This window comes from Vipera berus, assembly GCF_964194415.1.
Source record: "Vipera berus genome assembly, chromosome: 2".
In the NCBI taxonomy this organism is placed as follows: domain Eukaryota; kingdom Metazoa; phylum Chordata; class Lepidosauria; order Squamata; family Viperidae; genus Vipera; species Vipera berus.
The window spans coordinates 111,874,742-111,895,272 of record NC_138203.1 but is presented as its reverse complement, the minus strand read 5'-3'; the positions used below and the strand labels follow the sequence as shown (position 1 = coordinate 111,895,272).

General features: G+C 47.6%; 1 protein-coding gene across 2 annotated transcripts in view; it reads right to left on the bottom strand.

Annotated features, from left to right (window-relative positions):
- Positions 1-18,625, bottom strand: part of GABARAPL1 (GABA type A receptor associated protein like 1) — a 91,741-nt gene extending 73,116 nt beyond the window's left edge. For both annotated transcript variants that reach the window (XM_081317608.1, XM_081317609.1), the window contains exon 1: positions 18,414-18,625. In XM_081317608.1, the coding sequence (XP_081173734.1) occupies positions 18,414-18,503 (90 nt within the window). In that variant the 5' untranslated portion in view covers positions 18,504-18,625. The remainder of the gene's footprint in view (positions 1-18,413) is intronic.
- Positions 18,626-20,531: the final 1,906 nt, after the last annotated feature.

The following is a 20,531-nucleotide window of genomic DNA, read 5'->3' as shown; positions in this document are numbered from 1 at the left end:
GAGTGTTAATATATTTGAATAATAAACATAGACGTAAATTGGAATTTAGGCGGAAAGAATTAGAGAAGGAAATTAAGAGAAAAGAAGAGGCTTTAATTTTGAATCCATCTGATGGGAAGATCAAAGAGGTAATTACTCTATTAAGAGGTCAGTTTGATATGTTGATGGCAGATCAAGTGGCAACTAACTTACGGTATGCTCACTGCAGATGGGGACTGTAGCCAAGAAATTAATTCCTCCTTGGGAGGAAAGCAATGGCAAATCTAGACAGCACACTAAAAAGGGACTATAACTCCATTTATATCCCACCCTTCTCCGAAGACTCAGGGCGTCTTACAAGCTTAGCAGTAGCCTTCATTCTATGTATATGCCTGCTTATTAGGGGTTTCATACACCCCCCAAGCGGCATTATTACAAAGTCAGCTTAATTACCCCCAACAATCTGGGTCCTCATTTTACCTACCTCGGAAGGATGGAAGGCTGAGTCAACCTTGAGCCTGGTGGGATGCGAACCTGCACTAATTGCAGGCAGCTGGTGTTACTTAAGGAGGCATTAGCCCACTGCTCCACCAAGATCAAGGTCAAGTACATATAAGAAGGATATATAATGCATTGATAGAAATTGACTCAGAAACAGAACTTGTTAAAGATTGTATGATAAAGTGGGCTCAGAACATTCAGGAGGTTATAACAATGGATACCTGGGAAAAGATTTGGGTTAGAAACTTAAAATTTACGCAGGCCCAAAATTTAAGAGAGAATTTTTATAAAATGTTTTATAGGTGGCATTTAGATCCTAAGAAACTAGCAAGTATGTATCCGAACTGTCAGCCCAAATGTTGGAGGTGTGGTTTTGAGGATGCAACGTATTTTCATATATGGTGGACTTGTAAAAAAGTCAAAGCTTTTTGGATTAAAATTTGGTGCAATATGCAAAAGATATTTAAGAAAAAGATAAGGTTTTCTCCGCAGTTGTTTTTGTTGGGTATTATTACAGACTTTACTGTTATAGACACTAAATCGATGTTGAATCTAATCACGGCAGCAAGACTTTTAGTAGCGCAATATTGGAAGAAGGAGGAACTGCCTATAGAAGAGTGGACTTTGAAAGTTTCTAACTTGGCGGAAATGGGAAAGATTTCAGCATATTTGAAAGAACAATCGCAACAGAGATATATTGTGGAATGGAGAAGATGGATTGAATATATTCAGAATAAATATGGGACTAAAAAGTTTCATTTAGTATTTGAATAAGTAGTGGTTTTATATGATGTATTATTAGTTATTAGTTATTTGTTAGTAATATAATTATGACTATGGAGAGTTAAAGTGCGATAGAATTTAATGTTTTATTTTTGTTGTTAGCATATTTTAGCTTAGGTTTGCAAGTTTATACCCTGTATTCAGCTCTGGGAAGTCGGGGAGGGGGGAGGGGAGGGGAGGGTTGGGGAGAGGGGAGGGGGAGGAGGGAGATTTTTCTATTTAAAAAATGTATTGTAAAACTTTTCAATAAAAAAAACAACAGGCAAATATGGAGGAAATATGCAACTGGGCCAGCTGCTAACATGGACTATGAACTATCAAGCTGCTTTTGAGAATTTGAAAAGTCTATTTGCAGTCGAGCTGGTCTTAAAGCAGCCCTGCCCAGGGAAACCCTTTGTGATTCAAGCCAATGCCAGCGATGTAGCAGTTGGAGCAGTACTTTTGCAGAAGAACCATGAGGAGGACCTGCAGCCCTGTGCCTACACCTCAAAAAAGTTCACAGACTGTGAGAGAAGATGGGCAGTTTGGGAGAAGGAAGCCTTCACAATTTGTTGGGCTCTGTTAAACTGACGGCACTACCTAGAAGGGAGCAAGGTGTCTCTTGAAGTATGGATTGATCACAAAAACTTAGAGGCACTGAAAACTCCTCACAAGCTTTTCCCTAAACAAGTACGTATTTTAACTGGTTTAATTTCACCCTAAAATACATACCAGGGAAAAAAACTTTTTAGTTGATGTTCTATCAAGATTTCCTCAGTACAAGAGCCAGCGTGAAGAGGTCAATGAATCAATCATACCTACACCGCAAGTTGCATCTCAGTTAACACCGTGAAGAGCCCCACCTTCTAGAGTCCCAAACCCTGATGATCCTGGGACAAGAAAGCTAAAGCAGGAACTCCTCAACAATCGATGGTTCAAGGATAATCAAACTACCCTGACGTGTAGGGACGGATTAGCCTACAAAAGGGGAAATTGTATTTGCCCGAAATCCTCCTCCTTCATGCTCTCCAGGACAGTCACAATGTGAAACAAGCTGGACACTTTGCTATTTAAAAACACTGCATTTGATTTGTTGGCAGTTTTGCTGGCCAGGTTTGAAACGGGATGTAGAGAAGTACGTCAAAAGCTGTGCTGTATGTGCCACCATGAAGAAAATTCCTGGGAAGCCTCCTGGACTATTACAACCAGTAGTAGACCCTTCCCAGCCATGGGAAGAGATCACTATGGATTTTATAGTGGAGTTACCTGAAAGTAGAGAAAATATGGTGATATGGACTGTGATTGATCTCTTTTCGAAGCATGCTCATTTTATTGCCTGCAAAGGACTCCCGTCAGCCCAGAGACTGGCCAAAATGTTTCTTAAGCACATCTAAAGACTGCACAGAGCACCAAAGTGGAAAGTAGAAAATCCCAAAAGAGGGTAAGGGAAATAATTGCTTAACAAGATGGCAGCCGCGGTTGGGAGCTGAGTTTGTGAGCTCCGCAATGGGCTTTTGTTTGAGCAGCTGAACAGCTGAGGAACTTGCTGTTCCTGGATGGAGTGTGGGTAGTGTGGTTGCCAGGCACCGTTTCGTGGTGTGAAGGCTCTCTTCGAACTGGTTGTGGCGCTGGCGAAGCTGGGCTGGTGATTGAGGATGTGTTTACTACCTCGCCACGATTTCCAGCTGGCGGCGTTTCGGCTCGTGCGTTGCTGCAGCGAGGAAACTTCTCCTGCTTCGTTCCTCCTCCCCCCGACTGAGATGGTGATTTTCAAGGTCTGTATCATCTATGGGCTGCTGTTTCGCGCCTGAAGACCTCCTGTTACTTCGCCGCGATTTCCATCTGGCGGCGTTTCAGCTTGCTTGCTGCTGCAGCGAGGAAACCCCCCCTCTCCCTTCCTCCTCCCCCCCTGACTGAGATGGTGATTTTGAGGTCTGTGTCAACTATGGGGTGCTGTTTGCACCTGAAGACCTCCCCCCCCTCTTGGAGTTTTAAGACTGGGGAATGATATGGCGATTCAAACTAATTGCCGCCTATTAACAGCTGATTAGTGCTGGTTGTGGAGATGTAGGGAGCTCTTTGAGCAGTGATCATGGTTTGCCTGCTGTTTTACTACACGTTTCAGCTGGCGTCTGAGCTGGTGGAGTTTCAGCTAGCACAGTATATGCCGCAACGAAGAGATTTCTCCTTCCTTCCCCCGACTGAGATGGTTATGGTTCCAGGCCCTGGATCATCTGTTGGACTGCTGTTTTGTGCCGTGGAGACCTTCCCCTCTTTCGGAGTTGCAAGATACTGTGGGATACGACGGCTAGGAACCAACTCTGATGCTTCAGAGCAGCCGACCGGCACCCCCTCTCTCTCTTGCTTATGGAGCATTAGCTGCAACTTTAAGAGTTATTGTTGGCCAAGAATTGGCCCTGACAGATCTGGGACTTGTCTGCAGTGAGAGGGCAGAACAATTAACTATCAATCCACCCTCTGATGTGAGAGATCAGCTGAGGTGGATTTATCCCGGTTGTCTTTAGCCAAGTTTTGCCCAGATGTATCGCCATTTGTTGTGAGAGAACTGTTATGGCTTTATATCTGTTGCCAGCTCGGCTGAGAGTAGAGCTGGCTTGGCTTGGCTGGCTTGGCTTGGCTTGGCTTGGACTGGCTTGGACGGGCTTGGCTTAATGGTTTTTTATGTTTTGCCGCCCTGACTTGACAAGGTCAACAATATTCTTTAACATCTCTATTCTTTAACATCTCTAGTGTGGGGGCCTAGAGAGCTGCTGGAGGTCTAGCCGATCCGAACCCGACCGGTTGCGGTTAAGAACCTACATTAGGTCTTATCTCGCAGCGATGAGGGTGGCGAGGTGCAATTACTTCTCCACCCTCATCGCGTCCGCAGATAATCGCCCGGCCGCCTTGTTTAGGGTGACTCGCTCACTTCTTAATCAGGAGGTGAGGGAGGATCCCTTGCAGGGTCGTGCCGAGGAATTTAGCCAACATCTGTCGGATAAAATCGCTCGGATTCGGACCGGTTTGGACTCCAGCTGGGCAGAGTCAGGCGATCAGGACACGGGCGGTCTTGTCAATGTTACCTGGGAAGAGTTTGATTCTGTGACCCCTGATGAAGTGGACAGGATTATGGGGAGGCTGAGCTCCTCCACATGTTTGTTGGACCCGTGCCCTTCCTGGCTGGTTTATGCAGCTAGGGAGAGGACACGAGGCTGGCTCCAGGCGGTTATATCTGCTTCTTTGAGTGAGGGTTATTTCCCCACCGTCTTGAAGGAGGCGGTGGTGAGACCTCTCCTCAAGAAGCCTGCCTTGGACCCAGCTGTTTTGAACAACTTTCGTCCAGTCTCCAACCTTCGCTTTCTTGCGAAGGTTGTCGAGAGTGTGGTGGCGCATCAGCTCCCTCTGGTCCTGGATGAAGCGGATTATCTGGACCCCTACCAATCGGGTTTCAGGCCCGGGTACAGCACGGAGACGGCATTGGTCGCTCTGGTGAATGATCTCTGGAGGGCTCGGGATAGGGGATATTCCTCTGTCCTAGTCCTATTAGACCTCTCGGCGGCTTTCGATACCATCGACCATGGTATCCTGCTGCGGCGTCTCAGGGGATTGGGAGTGGGAGGCACAGTTCTTCAGTGGTTCTCCTCCTATCTCCTGGGACGCTCGCAGTCGGTGTTGGCAGGGGGGCAGAGATCGGCCCCTAGGTCTCTCGTTTGTGGAGTTCCTCAGGGGTCGGTTCTCTCGCCTCTCCTGTTCAACATCTACATGAAACCGCTGGGTGAGATCATTCGTGGTTTTGGAGTTGGGTATCATCAATATGCTGATGATACCCAACTTTTCTTTTCGACCCCAAACCACCCCAGTGATGCCCTCGCTGTGATGTCCCGTTGCCTGGAGGCGGTTCGGGTCTGGATGGGGAGGAACAGACTTCAACTCAACCCTGACAAGACTGAGTGGCTGTACATTCCGGCATCCCGGGACATTCAAAATGTTCCATCTCTTTCTATGGCGGGTGAGCTCTTACCCCCCGTGGATAGGGCTCGCAACTTGGGAGTCCTCCTAGATTCACGGCTTACCTTGGAAGATCATATAGTGGCCGTGACTAGGGGGGCTTTCGCCCAGGTTCGCCTGGTGCGCCAGTTGCGGCCCTATCTGAACCGGGATGCCCTGTGTACGGTCACTCATGCGCTCGTGACCTCTCGCCTTGACTACTGTAATGCTCTCTACATGGGGCTTCCCTTGAAGACCACTCGGAGGCTCCAACTGGTACAGAATGCGGCCGCGAGAGTTGTCTTGGGAGTTTCCCGGTACTCCCATGTTACACCTTTGCTCCGCGAGCTGCATTGGTTACCAGTTGTCTTTCGGGTGAGGTTCAAGGTTTTGGTTACGATCTTTAAGTCCCTACATGGCATGGGTCCGGGATACCTCAGGGACCACCTGCTGCCGGCATCAACTCCCCTCCGCCCTGTGCGTTCCCACAGAGAGGGCCTCCTCAGGGTGCCGCCAGTCAAGGAATGCCGACTGGTGGCCCCCAGGGGGAGGGCCTTCTCTGTGGGCGCTCCGGCATTATGGAACCAACTGCCGGTAGAGCTCCGGACGACATCAGACCTCCGAACTTTCCGTCGTGGCCTGAAGACCCACCTATTTGAAATGGCTGGTCTGGCCTGACGGGGGATTATGGGTTTTAATTTGTTGTTTTAGATTTGTATTACTGTTTTAATTGGGCATGGGTTTAATCTTTTTTAATTTTTGTATTGTCTTTTTTATATATGCCCTGTGAACCGCCCTGAGTCCCTACCAAGGAGAAGGGCGGTATACAAATTAAATAAAACTTAAACTTAAACTTATTCTAACTTTATTCTAACTACCTAGCTGCCTACAAATAGCCCAATGTGGACCGTTGGATTTATTTAATTATTATTAAGTGCCTTAGTTACCCTAGTACCATTCTGTTCGCCCTCAGAGGTGCCCCCTGATCCTGGGTGCGACCTGCCTCATTTTCCACTCTGCCTCTTGATGAAGGGCCTGATTGTTGGGACCCTGAGAGATGGCTGGGCAGGAACAGGGGCCTCAGGTTTAAATTTAATAAGAGGCCCCTGGTTACTTTTTTAGCAAAATTTTTTGTGGGGTTAGGGAGGGGGGAGGGTCGTGGTTGGTTGGAAATGGGGGGTAATCCACCAACCGTTGTTCAGGCCAGGCCTGGGACAGATTGCGTAGGGGGGAGCCGGGGTTAGTTGCCTCCGGAGCTCCGGAGCGGGTCGTGGGATTACCTATTCCCATGACGTTAGGGAATGGCAGCAGGTGTATGAACAGAGGGCCGTATCGATATCCAGGAGGGCATCCCCGCTATCTACAAGCGGTGAGGCGCTCCGACCCTCTGTCTTCACCCCAAGGCCCCGGGAGCGAGGATGTGCAGCCACCTGAGCTCCGGCTGGTGTACCTGAACACAAGGTCCACCGTTAATAAGGCTCCTCTCATCCAGGATCTGGTCGAGGGTGAGCAGGCGGACCTGGCTTGCATCACGGAGACCTGGTTGGGCCCAGAGGGTGGTATCCCCCTGGTTGATCTTTGCCCACCAGGCTTCCGGGTGCTACACCGGCCTCAGACTCAGGGTAGGGGTGGGGGAGTGGCTGTGGTTATGAGGGAGACCTTATGTCCGCAGGATACCACCGTTCTTCAGATAGTCGGATGTGAATCTCTCTTACTGAGGTGTGGTCCTAGGGCGCAGTTGGGCTTGCTGCTGGTGTACCTTTCACCTAGTCGCGCAGCGGCAGCCCTGCCTGAGCTTCTCGATATCCTCTCGGGGCTGGTGATTGAGTTCCCCAAACTCATGGTTTTGGGTGACTTCAATCTACCATCCCTGGGAGGATCATGTGAGTTAGCTCGGGAGTTCATGGCTTCCATGACGGCCATGGACCTGACGCAAGTAATTCATGGACCGACTCATGTGGGAGGTCACACCCTGGATTTGGTTTTTCTATCTGGACGATGGTTAGATGATCTTGGTGGGGGCTCCCCAATTGTTATGCCCTTGTCATGGACCGATCATCATCTCCTGCGGCTGGTCTTCCGTTTTGCCACTCCCCACCGTGGGGGTGCTGAGCCAACTAGATGGTTCCGCCCCAGGCGCTTAATGGACTCTGAGAGGTTCCAGGCAGCGCTGGGGTCCCCACCTGCCTCCTCTGCTCACAGCTCGGCAGATGCCTTAGTGGAAGCCTGGGAAAGGACGGCCACGGAGGCACTTGACCGAGTTGTACCCTTGCGGCCCCTGACCCGGCGCAGATCCCAGTGGGCTCTATGGTTCTCCGCAGAGCTCCAGGAGATGAAGCGTCAGAGACGGGGCCTAGAGAGCGGTTGGAGGTCCAGCTGATCTGAATCCGACCGATTGCGACTAAGAACCCATATTAGGTCTTATCTCGCAGCGATGAGGGTGGCGAGGTCTAATTACTTCACTACCCTCATCGCGTCCGCAGATAATCGCCCGGCTGCCCTGTTTAGGGTGACCCGCTCCCTCCTTAATCAGGAGGTGAGTAAGGAACCCTTGCAGGGGCATGCCGAGGAGTTTAGTCAACATCTGTCGGACAAAATCCCCAGGCTTATAGTCCTGGGTGACTTCAACCTGCCGTCACTGGGAGGGTCGTCGGAGTCAGCTCGGGAGTTCATGGCCTCCATGACGGCCATGGGCCTGACCCAAGTTATTGAGGGCCCGACTCATGTGGGGGATCATACTCTCGACCTGGTGTTCCTATCTGGACAATGGTTGGATGATCTGGGAGGGGGTTCTCCGTCTATCACCCCCCTGTCATGGTCAGATCATTACCTCCTGAGGCTGGTTTTCCGTTATGCCACCCCCCGCCGCTGGGCGGCGGAACCGACCAGGTGGTTCCGCCCCAGGTGCCTAATGGACCCGGAGCGGTTCCAGAGGGCGCTTGGGCCTATACCCATCACCCTTACCCACAGCCCAGTCGATGCTCTGGTGGATGCCTGGGAAACGGCGGCCGCCAGGGCACTTGACTGCATTGTACCCATGCGACCTCTGACCCGGCGCAGATCCCGTTGGGCTCCATGGTTCTCTGTGGAGCTCCGGGAGATGAAGCGTCGGAGACGAGGTCTAGAGAGCGGTTGGAGGTCCAGCCGATCCGAATCCGACCGATTGCAGTTAAGAACCTTTATAAGGTCTTATCTTGCGGCGATAAGGACGGCGAAGTCTAACTACTTTGCTGCCCTTATCGCGTCCGCAGATAATCGCCCGGCCGCCCTGTTTAGGGTAACTCGCTCCCTCCTTAACCAGGAGGTGAGAGAGGATCCCTTGCGGGGACGAGCCGAGGAGTTTAGTCATCATCTGGCGGACAAAATCGCTCAGATCAGGACCGGTCTGGACTCTGACTGGGCAGAGTCTGATGTGGAGGAATCGGGCGGTCTTGAGCACGTTATCTGGACTGAGTTCGACCCTGTTTCCCCTGATGATGTGGACAGGATCATGGGGAGACTGAGCACCACCACCTGTTTGTTGGATCCGTGCCCCTCCTGGGTAGCTTATGCGGCCCGGGAGGGGACACGAGGCTGGTTCCATGCAGTAATAACTGCTTCTTTGAAGGAGGGTGTCTTCCCTGCCGCCTTGAAGGAGGCGGTGGTGAGACCCCTCCTCAAGAAGCCTGCTTTGGACCCGGCTGTTTTAAATAACTATCGTCCAGTCTCCAACCTTCGCTTTTTGGCGAAGGTTGTTGAGAGTGTGGTGGCGCATCAGCTTCCTCTGTTCCTGGAGGAAACTGATTATCTGGACCCGTACCAATCGGGTTTCAGACCCGGACACAGCACGGAGACGGCATTGGTCGCGCTGGTGAATGATCTCTGGAGGGCTAGGGACAGGGGTTGCTCCTCTGTCCTGGTCCTATTAGATCTCTCAGCGGCTTTCAATACCATCGACCATGGTATCCTGCTGCGGCGTCTCAGGGGGTTGGGAGTGGGAGGCACCGTTCTACGGTGGTTCTCCTCCTACCTCCTGGGCTGCTCGCAGTCGGTGTTGACGGGAGGGCAGAGATCCGCCCCGAGGCCTCTCATTTGTGGAGTCCCTCAGGGGTCGGTTCTCTCGCCTCTCCTGTTCAACATCTATATGAAGCCGCTGGGCGAGATCATTCGTGGTTTCGGGGTGGGGTATCATCAGTACGCTGATGATACCCAACTTTTTCTTTCCACCCCGAACCAACCCAGTGATGCCCTCGCCGTGATGTCCCGGTGCCTGGAGGCGGTCCAGGTCTGGATGGGGAGAAACAGGCTTCGTCTCAATCCTGCCAAGACTGAGTGGCTGTGCATATCGGCATCTCGGGCTAACCAGACTATTCCACCTCTAACGATGGGGGGTGAGGTGTTACCCCCCGTTGATAGGGCTCGCAACTTGGGCGTCCTCCTGGATTCACGACTCAATTTTGAAGACCACATAGGAGCCGTGACCAGGGGGGCTTTTGCACAGGTTCGCCTGGTGCGCCAGTTGCGTCCCTATCTGGACCGAGATGCCCTACGCACAGTTACTCATGCGCTTGTGACCTCCCGTTTGTACTACTGTAACGCTCTCTACATGGGGCTGCCCTTGAGGACCACTCGGAGGCTTCAACTGGTGCAGAATGCGGCCGCGCGAGTTGTAATGGGGGTCTCCCGATACTCCCATGTAACACCTCTACTCCGTGAGCTGCATTGGCTTCCGGTTGCGCTCCGGGTGAAATTCAAGGTGCTTGCTATTACCTATAAAGCCCTACATGGCTTGGGTCCGGGGTATTTGAGGGAACACCTGCTGCCGGCATCAAATGCCCTTCGTCCAGTGCGCTCCCACAGGGAGGGTCTGCTCAGGGTCCCACCGGTAAGAGATTGCCGGCGGGTGACACCCAGGGATAGGGCCTTCTCAGTGGGGGCGCCTGCCCTCTGGAACCAGCTGCCAGTGGAGTTGAGGACTGCCCCCGACCTCCGCTCATTCTGCCGGGTCCTGAAGATCTGGCTCTTCGAGCTCTCGGTCCCGGGCTGAGGAGTAATTTATTTTAATCAGGGTTTTAATTGCACAGGGTTAGTTTAATCTTTTTTAAATTGGTTTTAACTTTTGTATTGTTGGTTTTTAATTCCCTGTAAACCGCCCTGAGTCCTCAAGGAAAGGACGGTATATAAATGTAATAAAATAAATAAATAAATAAATAAAATCGCTCGGATTCGGACCCGTTTGGACTCCGACTGGGCAGAGTCGGACGATCAGGACACGGGTGGTCTTGTCAATGTTATCTGGGAGGAGTTCGATCCTGTAACTCCGGACGAAGTGGACAGGATTATGGGGAGGCTGAGCTCCACATGTTTATTGGACCCGTGCCCTTCCTGGCTGGTTTATGCAGCCCGGGAGGGGACACGAGGCTGGTTCCAGGCGGTTATATCTGCCTCTTTGAGTGAGGGTAGTTTCCCCGCCGCCTTGAAAGAGGCGGTGGTGAGACCTCTCCTCAAGAAGCCTGCCTTGGACCCAGCTGTGTTGAATAACTTTCGTCCGGTCTCCAACCTTCGCTTTCTTGCGAAGGTTGTTGAGAGTGTGGTGGCGCATCAGCTCCTTCTAGTTCTGGATGAAGCGGATTATCTAGACCCGTACCAATCGGGCTTCAGGCCTGGGTACAGCATGGAGACGGCATTGGTCGCGCTGGTGAATGATCTCTGGAGGGCTCGGGACAGGAGATATTCCTCTGTCCTAGTCCTATTAGACCTCTCAGCGGCTTTCGATACCATCGACCATGGTATCGTGCTGCGGCGCCTCAGGGGACTGGGAGTGGGAGGCACGGTCCTTCAGTGGTTCTCCTCCTATCTCCTGGGACGCTTGCCTTCGGTGTTGGCAGGGGGGCAGAGGTCGACCGCGAGGCCTATCGTTTGTGGAGTCCCTCAGGGGTCGGTCCTCTCGCCTCTCCTGTTCAACATCTACATGAAACCGCTGGGTGAAATCATTTGTGGTTTTGGAGTTGGGTATCATCAGTATGCTGATGATACCCAGCTTTTCATTTCGACCCCAAACCACCCCAGTGATGCCCTCGACGTGATGTCCCGTTGCCTGGAGGCGGTTCGTGTCTGGATGGGGAGGAACAGGCTTCGACTCAACCCTGACAAGACTGAGTGGCTGTGCGTACCGGCATCTCGGGATATTCAGGATATTCCACCCCTCGTTATGGGGGGTGAGTTATTACCCCCCGTACATAGGGCTCGCAACTTGGGAGTCCTCCTAGATTCACAGCTTTCCCTAGAAGACCATATAGTAGCTGTGACTAGGGGGGCCTTCGCCCAGGTTCGCCTGGTGTGCCAGTTGCGGCCCTATCTAGACCGGGATGCCCTACGTATGGTCATTCACACGCTCGTGACCTCTCGTCTTGACTACTGCAAGGCTCTCTACATGGGGCTACCCTTGAAGACCACTCGGAGGCTCCAACTGGTACAGAATGCAGCCGCGAGAGTTGTGTTGGGAGATTCCCGACACTCCCATGTCACACCTCTGCTCTGCGAGCTGCATTGGCTTCCAGTTGTCTTCCGGGTGAGATTCAAGGTGTTAGTAATGACCTACAAAGCCCTACATGGCATGGGTCCGGAATACCTTGGGGAGCACCTGCGGCCAGCGTCAACTTCCCTCCGCCCAGTACGCCCCCACAGAGAGGGCCTCCTCAGGGTGCCACCGGTCAAAGAATGCCGACTGGTGGCCCCCAGGGGGAGGGCGCTCTCTGTGGGCGTGCCGGATTTATGGAACCATCTTCCGGTCGAGCTCCGGATGGCGCCTGATCTCCGCTCCTTCCGGCGCGATCTTAAAACCTACCTCTTTGAACAAGCTGGCCTGGCCTGATGGGATGGGGTTGGGTTTTATAAATTGATCTTAACCTTTTAATCTGTATTAATTTATTATGGGCATTGCTGTTTAATTACTTTTTAATTTTTGTACCTTGTTTTTATTATGTATTGCCCTGTTCACCGCCCTGAGTCCTTCGGGAGAAGGGCGGTATACAAATTAAATTAATAATAATAATAATAATAATAATAATAATAATAATAATAATAATAATAATAATAATAATAATAATAATAATGTGAATAATCATAAGGGAGTGCAATTTACAGCCATTTTTGGAGAGGTTATCTCAAACTAATTGGCTGATCATAGGGGTTGTCATTAGCTTTTCACCCGTCTACAAATGGGGCAGCTGAAAAAGCGAACTCAACAGTGGAGCAGTACCTTAGATCAGGGCTTTTCAACCTTTTCACCCATTGTACCACTTTAAGATATGGCAATATCTGAGTACAACCAGTCGCCTACCAAGATGTCAAAAACATGATGACCAAGAAAAAAAAGGAAAAAAGTGATAAAGTACAGGTAGTCCTTGACTTACAATAGTTTGCTTAGTGACTGTTCAAAGTTACAACGGCACTGAAAAAAGTGACATGACCATTTTTCACACTTATGATTGTTTCAGCATCCCCAGGGTTTTGTGATTTACATTCAGATGCTTGGCAACTGATTCATATTTATGATGGTCACAGTGTCCCAGGGTGACATGATCCTCTTGTGCAACCTTCTGACAAGCGAAGTCCATGGGGAAAGCCAGATTCACAACCGTGTTACTAATTTAACAACTGCAGTGATTCACTTAACAAATGTGGCAATAAAAGTCACAAAATGGGACAAAACTCATTTAACAAATTTCTCACTTAGCAACATAAATTTTGGACTCAGTTGTGGTTGTAAGTTAAAGACTATGTGTACACCCACTTACCACACTTTTAATGGGAAACTTGTGCCTGTTTCTCTGACATTAATCTTTGCACTGTTCTATCCCCTTCTCTCCTTCGGGTTGACTAAAAGAAGCTGATAGCTGATTGCAGGGGGTTTGGAGTGGGGGTGCGGCTTCTGCACTTGAAGTGGGGACATGGGGGGCATGTTGGGGTGTTAGTTGGCTATCCCCCAAAGATCCCCTAACTTTTGGGTGGTGACAGTTACCCAGCACAAGGGGCTCAGGAGAAAGAGATGCCAGCAATGCTGCTCCTATTTTGCAGGGAGCAGATCCCCATCATCCCCAGCCCAGCAGGGATCTTCCTGGCCCATCATTGCAGACAAAGGGAGGCTCCAATGAAAAGGAGGAGGAAGAGAGTTTAAGCAAGTTTAGCAACCGGAGAGGGGATCCCCCCAAAAACATGATTCATAGATAACCACCCAGCAAGACAGAAGTGACCAAAACCTGCTGCAACCACCCAGCATACAGGGGTGGGGTGGGGTGGTAAAAACCAAACAGCCCATCCCCCGGCCAATTCTCAACAGAAATGCTTATGACAATGAAAACCTTGGACAGGGGGAAGAGCGCAGGCAGGCGGCATCCTGCTTGGCTGGTGGCTTTGGGGAGGGTAAGGGACAGCTTCAACCCCCCTCCCCCAAAAGCTGCCCTCTCATGAAAGGAGGATGAAAACTCTGAAAAACGACCAGGAAAAAAGGTTAAAACAGAAGAGTGTCTCTTCTGAACAAGAAAAAAAAAGATCACATCCGCATCCAGCTCTTGAGGGTGGAGTGGGGGATTTTTATTTTTTTGCCTTGTTTTGCTCTTTTAAAAAGACCGCCCCCCTGAACACCAGAAGCCATGCACCATCACCAGCCACTTGTTGCACCCAACACAGACCCAAATCTCCTTTCCCTTCCTTTGAAACAAACAACCCCCTCCCCCCAATCCTCCCGTTCCTGCCTTCTGAATTACAATGAAAGAAAGCCAAGTTTGTTCTTTTGTGGTCTTTACATATTTAAATTGCTAGAAGGTAGTGGGGAAGCAAGCCATCATGGCTTGTTTTAACCTTTTTCCCTGGTTATTTTTTGGAGTTTTCATCCTGCTTTCATGAGAGGGCAGCATTGGGGAGTTGAACCTGCCCCCTTCCCCCCCAAGCCACAGCTGAGCAAGATACCTGCCTGCCCGGCCACGCTTTTCCTCCTGTCCTAGATTTTTTTTGTTATTAGCATTTTTGTTGAGGATTGGGAGCTGGGTGTGTGTGTTTTGTTTTTATTCCCCCTCCCTGTCTGCTAGGTAGATGCAGCAGGTTTTGGTCACTTCTGTCATGCTGGGAGGTTACCCACGAAGCACATTTGTGCTTAAGTCCTCTTCCTCCACCTCCTCCTCACCGGAGCCCGCCTTTGTCTGCAATGGTGCAGCAGGAAGACCCCTGCCAGGCTGGGGATGATGGAGATCTGCCCTCTGCAGAGTAGGGGCAGGGCTCTAGCTGATCAGTACTTCTTCAGGGCTCAGCAGAAGTGCTAGGATCAGTGCTGATCCTGGAGTTTCTGCTGAGCCCTGACAGTCCCAAACAAGTGCTGATCAACTGGAAAGCGGCACTGATCCTGGCACTTCTGCTGAGCCCCAAAGAAACTCCAATCAGCTGGAAAACGACACTGATCCTGGCGATTCCGTTGAGCCCTGAAGCACCGATCAGCTGGAGCCTGGCGCTGATCCTGGTGCTTCTACTGAACCCTGACAGCCCTGCAGCTCCAGCCATCTCTCGTTCAGGCTTGTGCAGTGCTGCTGCCAGTTCAGCTCATTCCCCTCCCACACTACTTCTCTAGGATGGTCAAGTACCACCTGCCAGGTGCCAATGTACCACAGGTGGTACATGTACCACTGGTTGAAAAGCCCTGCTTTAGATGCTATGTGGACTATCAACAAACAAACTGGACCGACCTCCTCCCTTTCGCGGAGGTGGCTTACAATAACACTGTTCAAAGCAGCACCAGTTTTATGCCTTTTAAAGTCACCACAGGGAAATAATTTAACCCAATATCTGAGTATCCTCATGAAGCCTCTACCTCCAAAACCTTTGACCAATGGGTGAAGGGATGGGGAGGTTTGGAACAAAATGAAACTTGCTCTCAAAAAAGCTTCTGAAGAATATAAAAAGAAGCAGATAAAAAAGGGCTCCCCAGAGGTCATTCCAGGTTGGGGGGAAAATTACTTATCCACAAAATATTTACGACTCAGGTTGCCTGGTAAGAAATTGGGATTGAAATACCTTTGTCCTTTCCTTTCCCAATCATAAAGTTCATAAATCCAGTTACGGTGGAGTTAAAGCTTCCCCGACTTTTAGGGAAAGTCCACCCGGTAGTCTACTAAAACCTTTCTGGGGTTCCAGTTTATGACCTCCCCCTAAGAAGGCACCTGGCCCTCTGGTAGTAGCTAGACAAACGCATTACGAAGTGAAGCTTATTCTTGATCCTAGGCTTTATAAGGGAAAGTTACAGCATTTGGTACAGTAGAAAGGATACTAAAAAGAAATTGAAAGATGCTTGCTCCTAGGGAGGAAAGCCATGGCAAATCTAGACAGCACACTAAAAAGCAGAGACATCACCCTGCCAACAAAAGTGCATATTGTCAAGGCTATGGTCTTCCCAGTTGCAATGTATGGCTGTGAAAGTTAGACCATAAGAAAGGCTAAGCGCCAAAGAATTGAGGCCTTTGAACTATGGTGCTGGAGAAGACTCGTGCAAGTCCCTTGGACTGCAAGGTGATCAAACTGGTCAGTCCTAAAGGAGATCAACCCTGACTGCTCTTTAGAAGGCCAAATCCTGAAGTTGAAACTCAAATACTTTGGCCACCTAATAAGAAGGAAGGACTCACTGGAGAAGAGCCTAATGCTGGGAAAGGTTGAGGGCAATAGAAGAAAGGGATGACAGAGAATGAGGTGGCTGGATGGAGTCACTGAAGCAGTAGGCGTGAGTCTAAATGGACTCCAGAAGATGGTAGAGGACAGGAAGGCCTGGAGGAACATTGTCCATTTAGTTGCGATAGGTCAGACATGACTTCGCAACTAACAACAAACAACAGAAAGGATACCCATTATCTGAGGCCACTTTGGTGAAATCTAGTGATGTAAAAGCCAACAGACTCATTTGTAAATTTTATGACAAACACCCTAATAAGGGGAGAGGCAACCTCTAACCGATGGTTTTGTTTGAATTGCAGGATTTATCCTTTTTGTTAAGGGGGTGGTGGATGTCAATGTTGTGACAATGAATGTTCCCGCTCTGACAACTGAGGGGAATTGCAATCATTTTTCACTCTGCTTTCAGCATGCTTTTTCTGCTGATTAGGAATCTGATGTAGAAGGGGGATGGGGTGAATGCTTGAGCTCAGCTAGCCATAATGCAACTCCGTGGGAACTCAAGGACACAGACTGACAATGTTTTGGTGGGCTGAGTAGCTGGACAGGGAGCCCGCACTTCAGGCTAATCAGAGAATGTGATTTATGACTGCTTCCAGGGGTGGGTGGGAATTGCAACTTGTTACTTTGTATCTGGGGGAAGAGAATTTAGTTTTGGGTTCAACTATGTAGTGCTGATACTGTGCATCCTAATAAAATGTTCCTTAAGGAAGAATTCTTGCCTTGAGGTTCTTTGATGGGTTTCATTTGTCGGAACCATAACAGCAGTGTCCTGGGGTCATGTGATCCCTTTTTGTGACTTTCTGACAAGCAAAGTCAATAAGGAAGTGACTTAAAAATTGTTACTAAATCAGCAACTGCAGTGATTTAGTTAACAACTGTAGCAAGAAACTTTTAAAATGAAGCAAAATTCAGTTAACAACTATCTCACTTAGCAACAGAAATTTTGGGCTCAATTGTGGTCATAAGTCAAGGACTACCTGTATAATTGTCATAAATGCACACTAGTAGCCAAGCACCCAAATTTTGATCACATGACTATGGGATACTGCTGTAAGTTTGAAAACTGATTATAAATGTATTTTTCAGTGCCATTGTAACTTTGAACAGTCATTAAAGAAATGGCTGTATTCCTGAAGCCCTCAACCTATCTCACTTTTACAGTCTCAGAATTGTTTCCTGCTGTATTATTTCTTCTTTGCAGTCAATATTGCTCATTTGAAAAATTCAGTTATAGGCCCTCTACATTAAGTTGACATATGCTGCTTATTAACCCAAAACAGTTACATTGTATTGCAGTTCATCTAGTTCAAACATAGCAGTCTTCTCTTGTACATGAACAATGTTAGCTGATATTTAAGGAATGCTGACACTTCCAGTATTTCTATGATTTAGTAGGAGAAAAATGCCTGAAAAAAACCCACAAGATTGGAAAACCCAGCTGTGTGCCTACAAGTGTCACCCACATTTCTATTTATCACATCCCACACTTTACATTTTAAAAAAGTACTGACCCATACCAGTATCAAAATAACCAGTATCAAAATAACCTCAACATGCTGGAAAAGATATTGATAAATCACAAGAATAATTTTGACAGCACTGTCAGTGCTGCAACAGATTTATATTATTTTAGTTCACCATTCATCAAACCAAAATATTAACTTTATGAAAGAATGTTGCAAAAGTAAATAAGGAACTATCATTAGAAAATCATGATATAATCAAGCAAAATCAAGACACACGTTATAATTAAATTCCAACTGAAGGCTTCCTACTTAATCAGGTGATACTGGTTGGACTTAACTCCTGGTGACTGTATGATCAAATACTCTCTATCTTGACCTGTCTTAAACAAATATTTTGAATCATGCTGCATTGATGGGTGGGAAATGCAGGTTTTACTTGGAAGTTAGCCCCATTGATATAACTGCAATTTACTGCCAAGTAGCAGTGCAAAATATAAGCCTACCAAATCACTATTTTTAAGTGCAACCCTGTGTACAGTTTTGTAAACAAGCACAATGTTAAAAGATTAGCAGTACCTTTCAAAACTGGGGTGGAGACAATTGTTGGTAATCTCTGGGAAAGATGGGGAGAATGAAGACCAAAAATAAAATCAGAAAATGGAGCAACCATGAGGTTGCTTTCCTGCAGTTTCTCCCTCATATTAAAGGAGTAGACCATGGTCTACTTCTCTGAAACAAAAAATACCAAAAATATCCCAGGATCAGAGAAAAAAAGATAAGGCTATGATTCATCTTAGCAAATGGACACTTTCAGAAGCATAATTAGAGACTTAAAATTTGCATTGATGGTTATGTTACTAACACTGTAGTGATCCTTTTACTTCCTTCGTTTTTAGGGAAGATACCGGAATGAGGCAAATAAACTCCTAAGCAGCATATAGGACAAATCATAAAAAAAACAGGAAAAGACATGAAAAAGGCACTATATCAACAAAGGCGCGATTTTTACGCCTCCCTACTCACAGGAACTCGATCTGGGTATTTCTTTCGAATTTTCTCTCCTTCTTTTTTTCTGTATTCAAAAGGATGATCTTCCTTGTACTGGAACTTCATGGCTTTACCAGATATGAAAATGTCTTCTACTATCCCTGTCTCCTTAATCGTCCGTTTCAATCGCGATGAGAAAACGCAGCTTGCCGAGAACTTCAACTTTCGGGACGATTCGCTTGCTTCTAAACCAACTGATTAAAAGACATACAATAAACATGCACCGCCCAAGACCTGTATTGTGACGTCATTCTGAGTAAAATCCGCATCTGCCTCCGCCAGTTCCGTAGACTGCACCACGTCAACTTATGGGTAAAGACAAAAGGCGACATGTCTGATGTCGTCATTCAGAAAGTTCGTTCCCAGACGATCAATGGGAACACTCCCACTGCCGTTAGTGACGAAATCTTTGCAGATGGAAAGGCAAGAGTGAGATTTTACAAATCATTCTGCGTTTCACAGGAATAGAAGGAACTAAGAAAATGTTGACTCCAATAAGAATGCAATTCTACATAAGATTGAATCAGATAATTTACTCGTTCTATATACAATGACTTTAGTGTATATCCTAAAGTTTAGTTTATATAAACTATAAATCAGTGAATAAAATCAAAATATTTAAAGTCACATGATACTGTGTATACTACATTTTTCCTAATTCAAAGAGCAGTATGAATTATTCAATTTATAGGATCTGCTTTAAAGTTTGGCAATCTCAACGGAAACAGAGTTGTGACGCCATTCCTGAGAAAGTCCACTCTCTGCAGCCCATCAGCTGGATTGCCTGTTCCAATGTGCACATAGTGGGATTTTAGCAGTCAGTACTATCTTTCCTGATAATTGGTTGCCAGAAGTAAAGTGGAATTAAAGGGGTCAGGTTTTGTGTACTGTCCTCTTTAAGTGGTAAAGGTGATGTGATAGAAATAAATGAAAGGTCTCCAAATTTTAATATTGAAAGAGAAATTTAAAACTGAATATGCTCCAGTGGAAATTTACTAGGTGAATGGAGAAGATGAGAACCAGGAAAGGAGAGCACAAAGAAAGGATGTAAATGAAACATGTAGGCAAAAATTAGCTGGGTCTTAAGAGTGGGAAAGAAAGAAGACAAGCTGTAAAAACGTCTGTAAGAGAAGATAACTAGCAAAAGAGGAAAGAACCTATTTTTTTTCTAAGAGGTCACAAAAAGGGGGCCAGAACCCAGGCAACTGAGCATGTGCAATTAGTTGATTAATATTAACTGATACACCTTGCATAAATTATCTCTTAATTTTAATATACATGGGATGTATGATTTAGTATGTAGCAAGAAATATGTAGGAGGCAGTCGGAAAGAGTGTAACCTCATAGTACCTCAGCCAATGGGGAAAGAGGAGGGATGTGCAGCCGGGGCCAGGGATCTATAAAAATGGGAATATTTTGGGTTGAAACTTTGGAGAGAACCACGTTTTGATAGCTTCTCTCCCCATTTATTGCAATAAACGAAACAAAAGGCCTTCACTGTGTCTTGGCTGGTTATTGGTCAGGCAAGCTTGTCTCTGGTCATGAAGGAAAGTGGCCAGGAGCACATAACAATCGTCTTCCCCAGATAAAACTGTTCACTGTGCATAAGAACTCCTCCTACCCCCTCCATCACAAACACCTAGAATTGTTCTGATATTTTACAGGTGAAACTCAAAAAATTAGAATATTGTGCAAAAGTTCATTTATTTCAGTAATGCAACTTAAAAGGGGAAACTAATATATGAGATAGACTCATTACATGCAAAACAAGATAGTTCAAGCCATGATTTGTCATAATTGTGATGATTATGGTTTACAGCTCATGAAAAAGCCAAATCCACAATCTCAGAAAATTAGAATATTGTGAAAAGGTGCTATATTCTAGGCTCAAAGGGTCCCACTCTAATCAGCTAATGAAGCCATAACACCTGCAAAGGGTTCCTGAGCCTTTAAATGGTCTCTCAGTCTGGTTCAGTAGGAATCACAATCATGGGGAAGACTGCTGACCTGACAGTTGTGCAGAAAACCATCATTGACACCCTCCATAAGGAAAGAAAGCCTAAAAAGGTAATTGCAAAAGAGGTTAGATGTTCC